Raw genomic sequence first — 18,029 nt, forward strand, 5'->3', positions numbered from 1 at the left:
TGTGCAAAAGAGATGAATGTGATTTTGCAACTAACTTGTTTGGAAATCGGCGAGGCTGGACTCGGGATGTTCAGTGCGTCGACCAAACCAACTTCCTGCTTGGCTAAGTTCAAGTTCGTCGGTCGTTCCAGCGGATGGTCGGCGGTCGGCGTGGCGACCGTAGCGTTGGGCGCGTCGTGCACGTCGACGTCGACGTCGCACTTCTTTATGGTGACGACAGCGACGGCGGGCATTCCGACGCTCGTCGACGTCTCCGTCGTTTCCTGCCGCTTGTGCTCGACTGCGGGAGCCGCCGGGCGATTCGCAGCGGCGGCCGTCTCCTCCTCTTGGTCCGCTTTCTCGATAACGATCCGTTCCTGAGGGGACGACGAGTCGTGGTGTAGCCGAGGCATGTAAAATGCAGTATCGCGCGCCGTGTGCCAAGATTTTGCAACGCTACATTCTATGCAAATCGACGGATGATGGTTCGAAATAGGGTTTCTCAAATCCGCGAAGATCGGAGACGGATGAATTCTGATTAAAAGGACAAAATCGTCTTTCCTCGGTATTTCGACCGCGCTCATTAGTGCTCAAGGATACAAACGTATATCTCTCGACGGGCTAATTAACGTCCTAAGGATATGTAAAAAGAATATATGTTTTTTTGATACTAATTAATTAAATAATTAGGGTAATCGTGACGCGAGGATAAATGTGACACTGCGACATTACGACGATTAAATTGTGTAATTGAAAAATATCGCGACTCGCCTCTCGGTTTCTAATTATCCTAGCGATTATTTGAGAAGTGCCTATGGAAAAATGTTTCGTAATATACATATATCAACTTTAGCGGCTATGTACAAAAGCGAGAGAGAGAGAGAGAGCGTCAGAGAACTCGTTAGTTAACGCAAGATAAGTGCGAGATCACTTAAAAAAAAAAAAAAAATTCTAACGACAAGTAATCGTATTGCGACATTTTCAAGTTGCGATTATGCTCTCCGAGATATTTGAGGCTCGTGCATCCCCGTTCGCGGATGACGCAATCGTTAAATGACATAATATAATGCACTTCGACGCCGTATTTCACCGACAATTGTGATCGGCATATTTTCCCAGCACGTATGTAGCGGTTGCGCGAAAAGAAAAAAAAACCGTCGGGAGAATGTCTCGCGCGTACCAGGTGTGAAATTCCTGGTGTGGGAATACGCGGGCGCATTTTACCAGGTCGACGCACGTTGCGTAATAGTTACACGTCTCCGATGAGTCTCCGCAATCACGTGCGCTTTTCACCGCGATTTGACGCGCCTTTATGAAAACGTACCGAGGCGCGACATTGCGATATCAATCGACGCGAACTCGAGGAGCACTGATTTTGGGCGATGACCCGAATAACGACAATTTACGATCGAGAGATCCCTCGTATTCTCTCGCACACAGCCGTCTCTCGTCTATAGCGGATTCTTCGAATACTCGTGGAAAGGAACATATTACTTCGCGTAATCTTAATTACTGAATGCAGATTATTGCAAAATCTTCGCATGGCGTTTTGTTTTGTGGAATATTTTAACGTGGAATATTGCAAAAAAATAATTTGTTGCGGCGATGCGCGATCAGTAAAAGCATCGTCGGATAAGAAGCTCCGTTAATCGTGTATCAAAATGTTGTGAATGTCTTCCATGCACTTGTGTGACGCCCTTTTTAAAAATTAAAAGGAATTATAAAGCATTATAAGATCGCATAAGCGATTGAAAAGGAAAATAAGCTTCAGAGGTGCGAATAAAGAATAAAAAATGCGATTAAACGCGTCTGAAATGAGAGAAACGTCGGATCAATTTTAATCGAATTGAACACAGAATAATTGCGTAGAAATCAAGACCAATCAAACATTAATATATCAGTTCAGAACAAATCTAATTCCCCGCGACTCTTCTCATTTCCACTCCGTTTCTCAAAGCAGAACAATTTTTAAAAAATTGTTGCATTTCTATGTACAGATAACACTATAAGCTAGTAGCTTACACAGCACTTTTTCTCGTTCACTTTCAAAAGCGAAATGAGCGTTCTTAGGCTGTCGAGGAAAGACTACAAGTGCCAAGTCGATCGAAGCAACTCGATCACGCGATCTCTTCAAACACTACACGGCAAAATTAAAAAAGACTCACTTTACACACACACACACACAACACACACACACACACACACACACACACACACACACACACACACACACACACACACACACACACACACACACACACACACACACACACACACACACACACACACACACACACGCACGCACGCACGCACACACACACACGCTCAACCGTTCGGTAGTACCTCTTACCTCACGAGTCATACTCGGAAATTCGCATGCGGGTGACGAGCACACGGGAAAGGGAAAAGCTACGTTCACTTTCTCAAGTTGCAAGCGGATCGTGCACACGCCTCGAAAATCGCCCAACTACTAGATCACCGTGATGTCAGGTGTTGTCGGGCTGATTAGAAGCCGGCTGTGCTCGCGCACACGGCGCGATAAAGTGTCTTTCGGCGATCGAGGGAGAGAGAGAGAGAAAAAGAGAGATAAGAGGGATATCTAGCCTCCGCTATCGAGACACAAGTTCTCCGATGGAGTGCAGGTGCGACGCGATATGGAATTCACCAATTAAATACAATCTAAATGTATATTTGTGAGACTCTAAATGAGACTGATAAGGAAATAATTCGATCAGGGCCCACCTTATCCCCCGTTCATCGACAAATTAGGCGCGTGCCTGAAATTCTGACGAGTGCCAACGCATTATAAACGAGGCAGATACTATCAGTGATATGACCTCAACATTATTTTTATCTTTATTTCAGATTGCTCAAGCCGTTCCTTTGGAGAATACTAGAATAGAGAGATGACTCCCGATTACTGTTTCAACACGCTATAATGTCTCTTTTCTCTCTCTTGCTATTCCTTGCTGTCGCTTAGAGATGTGCGAATTAAGGATTTTTTTATGTCGAATCGAATCGAATAGAAGAATTTCATTATCTTTCTCGAATTCGAATCAAATCGAATCGTTGAAATATAATTTTTTATTAACAATATAATAATTATTAGATTGAATTTTAACACGTAGATAATAAGAGAATATTTTGACGTGGAAAAATAATATTAATTATAAGTATAATATAAATTATTTTTCGAAAGAAATTCGAATTCGAATCAAAACCGATTCTCCGAACCCGATTCGATTTGATTCGATTCGTATTCGAATAGTTCGCACATCCCTACCGTTGCTATTAAGACATAGAAATATCGGAACATATTTCACGTGGAGGACTTCCGAAGGTAGGCCCTGAACCCGAACGGGGTCTATTATCCGTACAGACATGCGTGTCTTCGTGAAATTGCCATTCGTTCTGGGAGTCTACCGAACAAAAGAAAAGAAAAAGAAGCCGTTCGTCTCTCGACACGGTGTCCCACACGGGGGGGGCTAACACACAGCTCAAGCAAATCGACTGCTTGCTCGAAGCAATCAAGAGTACATGACGTCTTACCTCTTCGGTGTATCGGAGGATCGAGAGACGCGCGGAAAGAAAGCGGATCGCGCGCTCCGACAAAACGAGCGACAAACCGCGTTGATGAAGATATCGTTGGACGGCGACGTGGCTCGCATGGCTGCTCTTTATTTTTTACGGTCGGCGCGGTCGGTTCTTTATTAGTAATTAACTGTCACCGCGATTGACCCTCGACACCGCGCGTCACGCGGCCGATATGTCCATCGTACTTTGAACGCATGGTCGTTTATTAAAAGAGCGTATTTATGCGCCCTATTAACCGTGGAGATGAACCGCGCCAAGATTTGCGTCGACAAGTTGTTTGCATTATTTAACGGATCTCTCGCTTCGTCAAAATTTACGATTTACATGTCGCTACAAATTAATTTGATAAAATAAATGACAAAAAAAAAATAAATTGAAATCTGCGGGCGCAAATTCTTTTAACTGATCCAGAATTGATTTTTCCTCGACGATAATTAATGTGACAAAAAGAAGTTAAACAGCAAGAAAAAAAACTTTGCTATTCCGCGAGATAAAATCCACGTGAATGCGTGAGAAAATAATACGACACGGCAGAGTTTCGTTGGCCAGTGTTATATTTCATCGTTGTTCGTTCTCTCTCGGTCGACCGTTTATATGACAATTAGTTTCATGACAATTAGTCATAATCACGCGCCAAGTGTCGGCGAGTATACTTTTAAAGTTCGCTACAAAGCGCCGCGAGCGAAATTATCCGAGCGTTTCTCCTCGGAGAAACGGTCCCGGTGATATCGCCGATATTTTAATTAACGTGCTCGACTTAATATCGTAATTAAGATGAGAAGCGATCGAACGTGTTATCACAATAGTTTATTCCCGCTTGCGGTCGATATCGGCGGTGAACTTTAATCAACCAGTTCGACCGTACGCTCGCTCTCGCGAAGCGCAATCGCGAAAGGGGATAAAGTTAAACTGCCGATTAAAGTCAATTAATGCCGAGATCGGCCGTTACCTCTTTCTTAAACGGCGTACATTGCATATATTCGACAGCGCTTAGGCTGCCCTGTCCGCTTTTATGTCGCGGACATCGGTAATGCCGCAATTGTCAACTCTATTACAAGTCGTTGTTGCGGCGCCGTACTAACCGCGTAACGGCAGTTTCACGGTAGAGTTTCCGCATATAATCCGATCTCAAGTCTACATATCGTAACCGGAGATTATCTTATAGCTTCGCACCTGCGTCTCGCCTATTTACATGACTAGCGGATGGTTGTACGTAGTTTAGATTCACGTGTAACTTCGCGCTCGATGAGCGTGGAGACGACAGCGATTTGCGCGCTCGTTAACGCTAAATCCCTTATAAAGATAATAATCCCTCCCTCGAAGGAGCCTCTCTCGAGTCTTCGAGGAACTGGGAGCGGAACCCGGCTGACCTTCGCGAAAGTGTAAACGTTAAGCGGAGAAGAGTCGTACAACCCGTTCGACCCGGTCGAACGCTTATAGACAACGCAGTTGGCACGCGGCTAAGGTCGAAGCGACGAGAGTTGCTCCTGGTACCCTCGTTCTCTCAGCGTTTCACACCCTCGACACACCCTCGCGTTTTCCACACGCCTGATGAGACACGGTGGCTCTACGCATACATCAGAGATCTAGCACGGGTTGTCTAGCGGCTGACCAAAAGCGGAGGACAGTGCGCGGTTGTTATTGTCGGGGAAAGATGTGGTCCTCGCGTCTTTTAGGAATTTTTCGAGGCGTTGCCGGCTTGCTGAGCTTCGCTTCTAACCTCAGCGACGGGGGTTGTCCGGTTCACCGTGATGAACGGCGTCACCGGCGGCGTCGTGGGCGCCTTGCCCTGAGGTACCACCACCTTCTCGCACACCTCCACCACGGTGCGACGTCGTTCCGCAGGCGGTAGCGCTTCCTCGTGGCGTCGCGCGCTCCCTGGGGCGAATCTCGACGAGGGTGAGGGCGGAAGTTCCGCTGAACTCGCTTGCGGGGACACGGGCGAGGGGATCTCGACGGTCGCCGTCTCGGACGTTCTCCGAATCGGGCAGGGAGACTGACTCGTCGTGGGCTTGTTATTCGCGCCGTGCGCCTTCGAGGGCGAAGTTTTGGAAGCGGACGAGGTCAAGACAGAGTCGGGACTCGTCGGCGAGGATTTGGCGGTTTTGCGAGGGAGAGGGGTGGGAATCTTGGACGTGGTGCGGCATGAAGCGGGCTTGGAAACCGGACTGGCCTCGAAAGAGAGGCTGGTCGGGATCGTCGTCGTTCTGACGGAGGGAAATGACAATTGGTACGTCTCCGCGACGGGCATGGTGTCCGAACACGGCTGAGGGAGATTGGAGAGGTGTTCCTTGGACAAGTTCTGCCGTTTTGCTTGGCCGACGAATTTCGGTCTCGCTTGCTCGATGGAGAGCTTCAGGCTGGCCGATACTATGGACGCGTTGGGACTCGGCTCGGAATCTGTCTTGAACTCGGCCGCGTCTTTGCCGAATGTTCGCGGTTTCGTAAGGCTTTCGGGGATCGTGGTTTCTCGCGGAGGTATTTTGGGACTCGGGTGGGTGGTGATCGCGCGAAGTACGGAAGTATGCGAACGAAGTGTATTAGAATTAGTAACGGTATCTACGCGCGCTTGCGACTGTGATTTGTTAGTCGATAGTTCCCCAGAGGTGTCAGCAGTACCCTACAGAATCAAACAGTTACAACCTGATATGTAGTTACCCCATAACCAGAAAGAAGAAAAGAAGTTGAACAAAGGATAGTAAGATAGAAACAGCGCTCAATGCCTGATGATTTTTCAAGTATAGAATAGACGTACCAGAAAAAATGCAGCTAGTAATTGTTTTTTTAGAATATGGGGTATCGATTAAAAATATGTAAAAATTCAGTTTAAGTTGCCATGCCTACATTTTGGAGGTGTAAAATAAAAATCGTCACGAAAACACGAATTTTTCCTCTTCGAATATGGGACTCTTGGATTTGAATTGAGATATCAAAAGCACCACAATATTTCCCTTACCTTGTTCACTGCTACTGTCTCCCGGTGGCTGGTGAACTGTGAGTGCGTAGCCGTCGTGGTGTCGTTCGGCATTTCCACTATCGTACTCGACGTCGATGCGTCTTCCTGGATGACGGACGTCGTAGGCTTGACCCGCTCCTCGACGATGACTTCTCGTCGTTCGACGATCGCGCCGCCGGTGTGCTGCACGATCTCCTCATCGATCGGCTCGTCTGCTTGGCTGACCGAGCAACTTACGTCCGCGGTATGGATACCCGAGTCCTCGCGGTCCGTGTCATTCAGGAGTTCCGCGGATGACGACGAAGCGGGATATTGTCGTCCGTAATCGAGCTCCTCGAGGCTTTGCACGCGCTCGAAGGTATCCGGGCCGCTAGACGCGTCCGCGTCTAGGGAATCCAGGCTTCTGTGGAAGACGGCTCGCGGTACGCGGTACTCCGAGTCGGGCGACGAGCTCCTCTCGCTGGGCGTCGACGTGTCGACTCTGCTCTCCTGATCACGAAAACAGAGCGGATGCTTGCCGACGTGTGCGGGCCCCCGTTTGTCCGTCGTGTCCTTGCCCCTAGCGGCGTCCAGTGCGCTGAGACGATCCTTAATTGTCCTGGCGGTGAGCTCGCCGTTGTGCGAGCGTGACTCATTCGTCGTAGTCGGCACCGAGGACTCGTCGCTGCTGCTATACTTCTCCAGAGTGGACAGTCTCTCCCTGAGAGGCCTTACCGTCTCCAAATCCTCCGTGCTGAGCTTACGGTGAACGGAACTCTTGCTCTCTCGCTCCGAAGCTTGCTTTTCCAAGTGGGTAAGCCTCTCCCGGATAGAGCTCATGTCACCGGACAATCGGTTGAGGGTCTTGTTGGTCGTCTTGTCGCCATTCTCCGTCTCGTACTTCTGTCTCTCGAGACTCGACAGTCTTTCTTTGATTGATTTCGTGCCAGTGAAGTCACCGGACAGCCTGTTGTTCGTCTTGTTGTCGTTGCTCTTCTGCGACGCCTTCTCGAATACCTCGCGTCGCTTCAATATATCCACTTTTACCACCGACAGCGGGGACTTACTACTATCGTCGTTCAAGTTCGTCTTCGAACCGTTCATCGACGATTTTGCCGCCTCCAACTTGGAGTCGATCCCGGTCAGGGATCTCCGCGGTATGTTTTGCGATACTCTCGACACGTAACCGCGAATGGCGCCTTCGTATGTATATTCTTCCGGTTCGGGCGAGCTCGTTGTCGCGGTTGTACCGGAATCGTACTCCTGATTGTGATTCAGATTGTCATGAAAAGCACCACCGAACATTTTTCTCGCGGTAGACGTCGTCGTTGCCGTCGTCGATGCCATCGCCGCATCCACTGTCGTCGCCGTTGTTGCTGATGCGATCGTTGCTGTTGCTGATGTAGTCGTGACTGTTGCCGTCGTCGTCAGCGTTGCAATGCTCGTCATAGAGGATGAGGTCACATCGGTGGCGTTATCGACGTCCGAATGGCTCTTCTCGATCTCACTGTCCCTGTCGCTCTAAAATTTGACGAGCGAGCGTAATATTATTAAATAATAATAGCTGTTTTCGTTAGAATATATATCTATAAGATTTTTCGTAGAAAAAAGGTGCGTTTTAACTTGTAATGTTACTCTCTTCCTGTCGATCTAATATAGAAATGACTATTGATCGCGCGACGGGTAACTTAAGACTAGATAAATGTTTATAGGTGACACATGACATAAACAAACGTACAGCGGACATGGCCAAGCGATTAATATGGTTTGGTGAGATCGTTGCCACGTGGCGGTAAGTTTTAAATTCACTAGCTGATACTCTCCCGTATACGTTTATAAATTCGTAATAAAGAAAAAAATAATAAAATGCAAATTAAAATTTTATGCAATGACCAAGATCTCATTGATTTGTTTAAAATATGTAAAGGTGTTCATAAATAAATTAAGAATTAAAAAAAACAAATTTTTCTGACCGTAAAATTTATGTCAATAAATTCCTCAATAAAAACGAGTTGACACAAGGTGCGTATTATGCACGTACGTGTTTGAATAAATGCGTACCAGAACACTATGCGTGTCGTCATGCGTATCACCGCTGACCGAGCTCTTGCCGCTGCTGGTACCGATCCCGAGGTCGCTGAGATCATTCGCGTCCTCGTCGTTGTACATAGCTAGGCTGATGCTCAGCTTACAGCCTCTGTTACCACGCTCCTCCATCATCTCCGAGAAGGTTTTATTCCGACGACGCTGACGGTCGTGCTCCTCTAACTCGAGTTTCTTCACCTCGACCACCCGCTCGATTATATGCTCCTGCCGCTTCCTCCGGCTACTCTTCCAGTTATCCAAATTCTACGGACGGAATGTCTCCTTTCATTACTAAGAAAATTACACTAACCCACTAATCTTCTAGATATAAATTTTTAAATAAATTTCTAAATAAAATATGTAATAATATATCAAGATATATGATATATGATATTTAGTTAACTTCAATAAAAAAATTAATATTGATATTTTAATAAATAAATTTCGATATTGATATTTAATTCGATTAATTACTAATGATCTTAAAATAATGATTAATAAAACAATAGGTGTATATTACGTTACGTTTTTGTAATATAATCCGTTTTGTAATGACAAATTATATAATTAAAGTCAAGACTATCAAGTGCCGAATACTTCTCCTTTTTATTAATAAGGCATGTTTTTGAAGTTACTCACCGATTGCCAATCTTCAGGATCATCGCGGACTTCCTGTTTGATTTTCTTCACCTCTTGGACTTTCTGTAGTTGCTCCTGCGCGGTTCGATACAGCGAACATGGTCCGACTTTGACAAATTGTAAAGGATTGGTCGCTTGTTTGGGAGGCGTTTTTAAAGTCGTTTTTAATTTCGGTGGCTCGTGCGTCGGCTGTGGAAAGATAAAAGAGATCATATGCGACATATTTCTTCTATACATTTCATGTATTATATATCAAACATATCGATAATATCTACATATGGAGAGGTAAAAGTCATAGTAGTGTAAGTCAAGTTTTTTAAAATATTGACTCGTGTAAATAGATGCAATTTATATATTGTATAGATTGCATCTATACATACGAGTCAATATCTTAAAAAATTTGACTTACACCACTATGGCTTTTACCCCTGCATATACATAACGATAAAAGTCATAATTCTAATCTCAAATAATGTTTGTACAGACTAAAGTGGAGTGGTATATGTAGACAGTTCTCTACAAACAAGCGTTTAAAAATGTTATCACGCAGATTTAAATTTAAAAAATAAAAAAAGAATCTATCTTGAACCTATAGAATTTATTCTCTTTCTCGGACATTATAAATTTATCTTTTAATTCGTATTACTTGCGTATTTAACTCGTTTTAAACATAATCACTCTTTTGGAGAGACAAAAGAAAACATTTGCACACATAAACGGGTACTAACCACTCTTTCGTTTCGCCGCTCTGATGCGGCGGTTTGCGACGAAGCAGGCATCCTTCGCGCTTTCCTGCGCTTTTTTAAGATACTCCTCTTCAATGTTGAACGACACCTGTTCGCGTGGCTCGGCCCATCCTAAGTCATGTTCCTATCAAAAATAAGTGCTAAAGATTAATAGAAGATCTTTACGCAATTGGATAATAAATAATATAATAAAGCTTGCCTATCTCGATCGTTTTATATTCAACGAAATGTGATTAACGAAGTCAAAATGACTTAAATTCTGATAAAAATAATAAAAAAGAGTCATCGATATAACTTATAGTCAATTTTGATGCTCGATTTGGTGGAGATATTCTTTTAGAATAATTAGAATAACTCGGTAACATTAATTTATGAATCTTCTTGCAATAAAATAAAATAAAAAATAAATAGCTGATAATGCGAATAATCGATTCGTTTTGTATCACAGGTATATTTGGCCTTTAGTTAGACTTTCACTTGTAGCTGATGTTCGCCTTGAAGTCTCGAAAATATTTATCGCTCTGCGCACAAATATTATCATATTCGGTTTATATGTTCCCGCGTCATATCCGCTCCACGTGTGTTATTTCCGAAAGCGCTCCCTCCCAAAATACGTATCACCTCCATCTCATAACAAAAATTAAAACAAACTTGCAATAAAAAGATAAATTCCTGAAATTCTGTCCGAAGTTTCCATGATATTTTAGAATTGTATCGTTCTCTCTCTCTCTCTCTCTCTCTCTCTCTCTCTCTCTCTCTCTCTCCTGATGAACAATTTACGATAAAAATAACTATATACAAAGCATTTTTAAAAGACCGCTTCGTCAACGTCTTCAGTTTCAATTTTTAAAGGGGAACGATCTCAAAAGACGCTCCGAAGCAATTCAAATCGTATTTTTTCCCGATCTCGCGGATGCGTCTACGGTACGGCACGCATCGAGATGCATTCGCTGATATATAGCTGCTGCTCGTTCGCCACGGCGGAGCATGTCGCGCCGGGGTCGTAGACTTCGATACGTCCGATTGCATCGCTCGCCAGTCGATAGAATTCCCATGACACTTATGACATCGCGATCATTTCAATGGCGTGGTAGACGATCGTGCCTACTGGCGTGTACCAAATCGCGCGCGTCGCAGAGACGAGCAACACGACGCCAGCGATGCTTCTCAGATCTGTCCGGTTCAGATCGCTCGCGCGCAGACTCCGCCGAGAGCAAATGATCCTTTCAGCAAGCAGTTTCTGGAGCGAACGGCGCGGAATGCAGTCTTCGAAGAAGGAAATTGACGAGAAAAAACAAAATAAAAAAAAAAGGAAAAAAAAGGAAGTCAAGGCTGGATATATGTATATATATTTCTGTCGCTGCTTTTGGCTCGTGCGCGAACACGCGTGACAGTCTGATGCGTCTTCCAGCAGTCTTATTTAAGTAGTTTATCCGAAGACCGCGGTGAACTGCAGTCGATCCGATTATTTCCGCTCGCTGAGCTTTGAACATAATTTTTTCATCAACGTTCGCGCTTTCATGTAAAATTTGCTAAAGACCGATGGAGCGTGAGTATCGACGCTCGCGTGAAGAATATGCGCAATTAAAGCATCAATTAAACCATGTCGTGACGGTATCGCGTGTTCAGTGCGTTTTTCCAGTCGCTCTATTTAGGAACAAGAGTTTCATAAGATTGTACGAATAATTTTTCTCGCCCGTTCTCCGTCGACAGATAAAAGAAAGAAACAACTCTTCAACTATCAAAAATATCATTTACATAATGATATACAAGCTATCTTCCGAAATGCGCTGACAGTACTGACAGTATACTGCTGCTAAAATCATCGTTCCGAAATAGATTGTGGTAAATAATGAAAATCGGGATGCATTTATAAGAGTATTTATTAAGAACTATGGGGATCAATGAATATTGTGAAAAACAAAAATAAAAATCAAATCGTTGCAATGAACAGAACATTTGTGAGAAAAGTAATTCAATTTAAATGGATATGATGAATGCGTAACATTCATTATCAAGCATGCTATATAATCCACATTATACAAATTAATTAACCAACAGCCACGAGATTGCATCTAAATATTCATAAGTTCACAAAGAAATATATTCTTATGTATCTATAACATCACTGAGCTTACAATGCCATGTCGTTGCATCCCGGTGCAGCGCGGCGGCGGATCGCGGTTGCAGTCGCATACGTTCTGAAAATATCGCGGCCCGCTATTTTGTGCGCGCAACCGCGTCTAAAAAGCCGCCTGGATCGTATGGCAAATCCGTCAGTTCGCCAAAATAATCTCGTATTTTTCGAATCTTACGACTCTTACGAGCGTGTGTCCTTTTACGCGGAGCGCTTTTCGTTTTTTCATCTCGGCACAACATGAAATCGCTTTTATTCCTGCAAGCTAATTGCGTACGTTCATCGTTTTACTCTTCTACGATCTTTCGTCTCGCAAATAAGCCAGTAGCAAGCGAATCAATTAATCACTATGCTCCGAAGAACTAGGAATCACGTATTAAAATCGTTGCCTGACAATTGTGAATTATTTCTCATTATTAGCAATTATTACCATTATTGAGATAACACATTCCAAGAAATATAACGTTTGTTTATGATATATATAATTGTAATTAATATTTAAGATTTAAAAAAATATAGCATTCATAGGAAATATTTTTGAGAAAATAAATTAATACAAAAAACTTCGCTCTTGTGATTAAGTATTATTATTTTGATATATTAATTATTAAAATATTTTTTATTTATGATATTACGGCAAGGAATATAATTCAGTTTCTTCTTTCAGCACACGCGCCGCGCGTTAATGTTATAACATGACAAATTATATCAGTGACTTTGTTTTTTAAACTCGACCTGGATAGATTTCCACGAAGTTTCACTCATTGCCAGCACAACAGACGATCATTGTTGCGTAACCGCACTGGCGTTTATTCTCAGCTGTCGATATCTGTGTATACAACTCGGAAGAAACGATTGATGCGACCGACGTTAAAATGATATGATGAATAAATATTTCCATATTGAGATCAAGAATGATCGATTGTTCCGTAGCCGCGCGCAGCTTGCAGCGAACATTGAACTGGATACGCGCTTATCGTGGAGCGTCGCGACGTTTCGTCGTCGCTGTACTTTTATGCTTTTTTTCAGACGCGACAAGCCCCCTCGCGCGAAAAGCCGCCGTAACATTTTATGGTACATAAAACGATCGCTTTATGCCACCGAGCCCCGTTGGTTGGTCGGGCTTCGGTCTTTTATTAAACTATGTCAGGGTGTTTTACGGTCATCGAGCACTCTGGTCATCATAAACCATATAAACGCCAAGCTCGCGCTGCCGCCTTTATAGAACGTCCAATTCATCTACGGTTGGTCGACGTTGATCCCGGCCGTATTATAGGAACTGCTTTCTACGCTATACTTTTTTATTAGCAGTGGCTGGTGTGCTGTCAAGGACCCTCAATTGACGCGTGTGCCATAAATTACATATGCCGTGTCATAAATGACTACATAAAAAATAAAGCGGCCCGGCCCAGGGAGAAGAAATAAACTAAGATATTATAGTATGCAATTATGTTGTATCAATTGAATGCGTTACGTATTGGATCATCCCATAAGTAATACGATTTTTGTAGATATTTTTAAAATAAAACAAAAAATTGGACATTTTAATTTTACTCCAAAATATATTTTTTATTATTATTTACAACTTCTTCCCATCTTAATTTTAAATTTTTAATCCCCTGGCGATAAAAGTCTTTCGGTTTTGAGCTAAGAATAAATTAAGCTCCTTTTTATACCGCATTATTTATGGGATGACTCAAGAGTCGTCAATAATAAAAACGTACAACTGCGTACGACAACAAATTAAGTGTGATGGTACACCGTCAAAATAATTTCAAGTCTAGATAAACTTTTTCGAAAATCGTTTTACACTTTTACACTGTAAAGAACGCGCTAATTTTCGTCGTATTTCACAAGTTGCTTTATTGAAGCAGTAGAGTCAGTCGAGAGAAAAATGCCATCTGCGCGGATAAGTAAGCTGCATGCGGGATCTATTTCGCTTCTTCGAGGCTTCCACGAGGTAGAACGGCGAAGACGCAAGGGTATCGGGATACCCTTGATTCGCCATTAGGACAAAAAGGAGCAAAGAGACTGGGGATTTATCACGCGCTTATGTAAGCGACGCGACTGGGACCGAGACGTCGCGCGGCAAATCCGCGGCGAAATATGCGCGGAGGAAAAGGCAGTTCTTGGCTTGGGCCGGTTTCGCTGTCGGTCCAGAGACGTGTGCATGCGGGCCCCGTACATACGATCGGTACGCACGCATAGGCATGTTTCTCGGGTCCGATCGCGTGATCGTGAGTGCCCTCTCCTACGCGTGTATGCTGCATACGTGTGCATCCAGAAATGCGCCGGAGGAGCGCGTATCTGTGCGCGCTTGTACCGGCTATCTCGCGATTATTTATCAAAAATTTTCCAATATTGACGTCTCGTGTTGTTTTGGCTACTATTTGCGAACGAAACGTGAAAGATGACTTGTGAAGAGAAAAATATAGGGGCGTGATACCTATTACAATTTTTATCAATCAAAAAATAAATATAAAAATAAAACAAATTTGCTCTAAAAAGTAAAACGTGTAAAACATGCAGTTCTATGATGTGACAGAAATCATGTTATCCAGCGCGATACGCGTGATATAACACTCTCTCTAAACAAACGAGATTTCAGTTTATAAGATTTCTAATCTCATACGTCGTACTCCTATCTTTCTTCCAAATAAAAAAAGCCTCAGGATTTATCGCAATCGCGATATCCCTGATGGCTCAGGGTCGGTTAGACCGTAATGAAGAATTGTCCCGTCGGGTTTTTTTTTCTTTTTAAGCAATAAACAACGACGTAGCACACGCAGGCGGAGGAACACCTTGTACGTCGAGGAGATACGCACGTGTGTTGGCCCGAGAGCCGTACCAACTGGCCACTTCGCGTGCGCCGATCGCGGCGTAGGATGTTGCACGTACGTGTATACGCGTACGTGCACGTTTGTTTGCCCGTGAAGAGCGGTGGCTAGGTCACGGTCAGGGCGATGCCCTCATCTTCCCTTGGGGAGAAAGAGAGGTGGCCGCCGTTCGCGATGCTCTAAAGCTGCATCTCGCGGGCCACGCGACCGACGACGAATCGCGCGTACGTGTGCGACGTACGAGGTCCTCTTCCTCCTCCTCCTCCTCCTCTTTCCTCCCCGAGATATCGCGCGTGCTTTATATCGCGATCGGATTCGCTGAGAACTCAATTAGAGCGCGAGAGATAAATCTTCGTAGTCGTGATGGTCCGTAGGTATAGCTCGCGATGGAAGAGAGGAGGCAAGCGCGATGCTGCCGATTTTTTTTCGGAGAAACGAGATTTCGACAGATCTATGAACGTCAACTCTGAAAAGTTCTCCAACTGAGTTCACGAGTTATTTATAAATGTCTATTCGTTTTCATTAATTTCGCAAAGACTCGTTATCGTACAAGGTATACTCGTTATTGAACGTCAACTTGTATTTTTCTCGAAACTGAATAAGCTGAAGAGTCTTCATGGTGCAATCCCGCACAGGCAAGCTTGCACATTGAAACACACTGATATAAAGCAAGCAGCGTATCGCTCGTTGAAATCGGAATATATTTATGAATCATCCTCTTGAAATTATTTCATCCGGTTTTCGAAGTTTCTTTGATCGCGTTGCAAAGTAACCGCCTGCAGGCGCAAAGTGGTCCTATATGTACCGCGATGTTTTCTCATGATGTGAAGAGAAAAGACAAGAGGAAAGACTTGTATACGTTGTATACAATGCCTCGTCAGTGCCGTTATACGCCGCAGCACATGCACCGTAGCAGAAACCGATCGCTAAAGGAGCTAATCACAAGCAGGAGGAAGTTGAGAGAGAGAGAGAGAGAGAGAGAGAGAGAGAGAGAGAGAGAGAGAGAGAGAGAGAGACGTTAAATGAAAGCACGAACCTCGGCGTCATCGCCGTCGTCCGCGTCGGAAGAGACAGGGTTATCAGTTGCGATCTGCATCGCCTTTCGGTGTGCAATAAACGTCCACTGTATAAATATGAACGGCGCAGCAGCGGAGGCGCTATCTCGTCAGAGAGGAGAGTCTTTTTACGTCGTCCGAATACCCGGGGCGCGTGATACGCGTTCACGACGTTGCATTCGCTGGGTGCACTTGAACCAGGAAATTGTCTGCATCCTTGGCGCGCGACGAGCAATAAATAGACGTTCCCCGGCCGCTGGTACGCGCAAAGATTAATCGGACGCGGTCGCAGCGTTCGCATCGAGAGAGAATCGCGAGAGCTTCGCGAGATCCCGAACTTCGGGCCCAGAAATGCGGAATTGACACGATTATGCGTTGACCTCCTTCGCAAAAAAAAAAAAAAAAGAAAGAAAGAAAGAAAGGAAATTACGCGTTTTTCTTTCCAGAGGAGAAAATGCGAAGCACTTGCAACTCGACAAGTTTAATAAGAATGTTCAGGGAAACCTACTTTGTGCTCGTGAACGAAACGTATGCGTACAAGACTCAGTGATGCATAAAATTATAGAGATTGAGAAGAGAAATAAGATTGAAATTGACTAATTAGATTCATATTGTAATCAATATGAATATTCATTCCGCCGATTATCTACTAGTATATGCTCCAAACTCCAAGCTATAACCGGTTTCAGTCGTGAATATGGAGTCGAATATATTCCTTCCTGAAAATTGCTTAATTTGTTTAAGCACAACCAAACAAGACGAAAATCTCGAGATTTAACAATTCTTTTTATTAATTATTAAAAATAATCTTAAATGCTCTTTAAAATGTCTTTGACACTTAGCTTTTAACAGCACTTTAAACGTGAAATTTGCATATTCTTTAATTGCTATCTTTCTGGAATGCATCTAGAGTATTATTAGAAAACAACAAAGGGAAGGACACTTTCTTACGGTAAACCTTATGCATCGGTTCGTGCTTCGCGCGCGCGCGACTCCGTTCCGCTCTAGTTTCTATAACACGGTGAAAATATATTTCCACTCCTACTTGCCGGTAAACTTTCGTGACATATTACTATGCAACAATGTTGTCAGACACGGACGAGTACTTTCAGAAAATCAACGATTATAATTATATCTATCGGACACTTGCCGCCTTATTGCAAAATATTCATAACATATAAGCAAAAACTTAATTTAAAAACCTAATAGCAGCTCAATTATTGGTTACACCTACATATTTTTATATAAGAAAAGATATAATTTTATATCTAAAAAAATTAAATAAATATCTGAAATGTCATATCCTGAAAAATATTTTTAATCGATTGAAATAATGAACACTATATTTTTTGCTCTTTTTTTCAGATAACAAGCTATTTAACTTTTCCTGAGACTTTTATTTTATGTTCTTCTTCGTACCGAGTATTTTAGATTTATTTCTGCTTTATTCTAAACTCTCGGAGAACATTTGCAGTCTATAAATATAAAAGATCAAATCACCGTAATTTTTGACGAGTTTTGCGGTTGACTCTTCGCACTCTAAGGCGAAATCAATGGTAACGTGCAATGAGCGTAATTGTATTACGCTGCAGCAGCCTTACAACGTTCCGACATCCATATGGACGTGTGGTCGCGTACCGTACTGGAAAGAAGAGCATTCCAACGGCCTACATTTGACGTTACGTCATGCATCCGTTCTTCGTGCACAATAGTTGATGCTGAAATTACTCGGTTTAATTACGGTTTATCCAACTTACGGAGGCGATTATATCGTCTCTGTCCGATCGGCCGTGATTAGCATTTGGTGGCACGCTATAGAAATCACTCGACCGCCCGATCCTCCGAACATTTTGTAACGAAAGTCTTTTCCCGGCAACGGAAATTGAGACGGTGCGCGGAATAAATTTGCACTTGTAAAACGTAGTATAAAAAAAGCGATCTTCTTCAGTTTTTTTAAAATTTAATTAATAAAAATCATAAAATGTTTCGCATCACGTTCCTATTTTAATAAAACATTTGTAC

General features: G+C 43.5%; 1 protein-coding gene across 4 annotated transcripts in view; it reads right to left on the reverse strand.

The window, feature by feature from the left end:
- Positions 1–18,029, reverse strand: part of Smash (smallish) — a 61,376-nt gene that overhangs the window by 5,746 nt on the left and 37,601 nt on the right. For 3 of the 4 annotated variants that reach the window (XR_013256809.1, XM_077405228.1, XM_077405227.1), the window contains exons 2-7: positions 9,961–10,102; positions 9,233–9,421; positions 8,570–8,857; positions 6,530–8,029; positions 5,294–6,193; positions 36–356 (exon numbers count right to left, since the gene is read on the reverse strand). Coding sequence is in view for 3 of the 4 variants with exons in the window: in XM_077405228.1 (XP_077261354.1) it covers positions 36–356; positions 5,294–6,193; positions 6,530–8,029; positions 8,570–8,857; positions 9,233–9,421; positions 9,961–10,011 (3,249 nt within the window). In the remaining variant the exon portion in view is untranslated. The remainder of the gene's footprint in view (positions 1–35; positions 357–5,293; positions 6,194–6,529; positions 8,030–8,569; positions 8,858–9,232; positions 9,422–9,960; positions 10,103–18,029) is intronic. The other variant, XM_077405229.1, reaches the window with a different exon arrangement.

The sequence above is a fragment of the Temnothorax americanus genome, unplaced genomic scaffold, assembly GCF_048541705.1.
Source record: "Temnothorax americanus isolate GAGA-0224 unplaced genomic scaffold, ASM4854170v1 Scaffold2, whole genome shotgun sequence".
Lineage (NCBI taxonomy): Eukaryota > Metazoa > Arthropoda > Insecta > Hymenoptera > Formicidae > Temnothorax > Temnothorax americanus.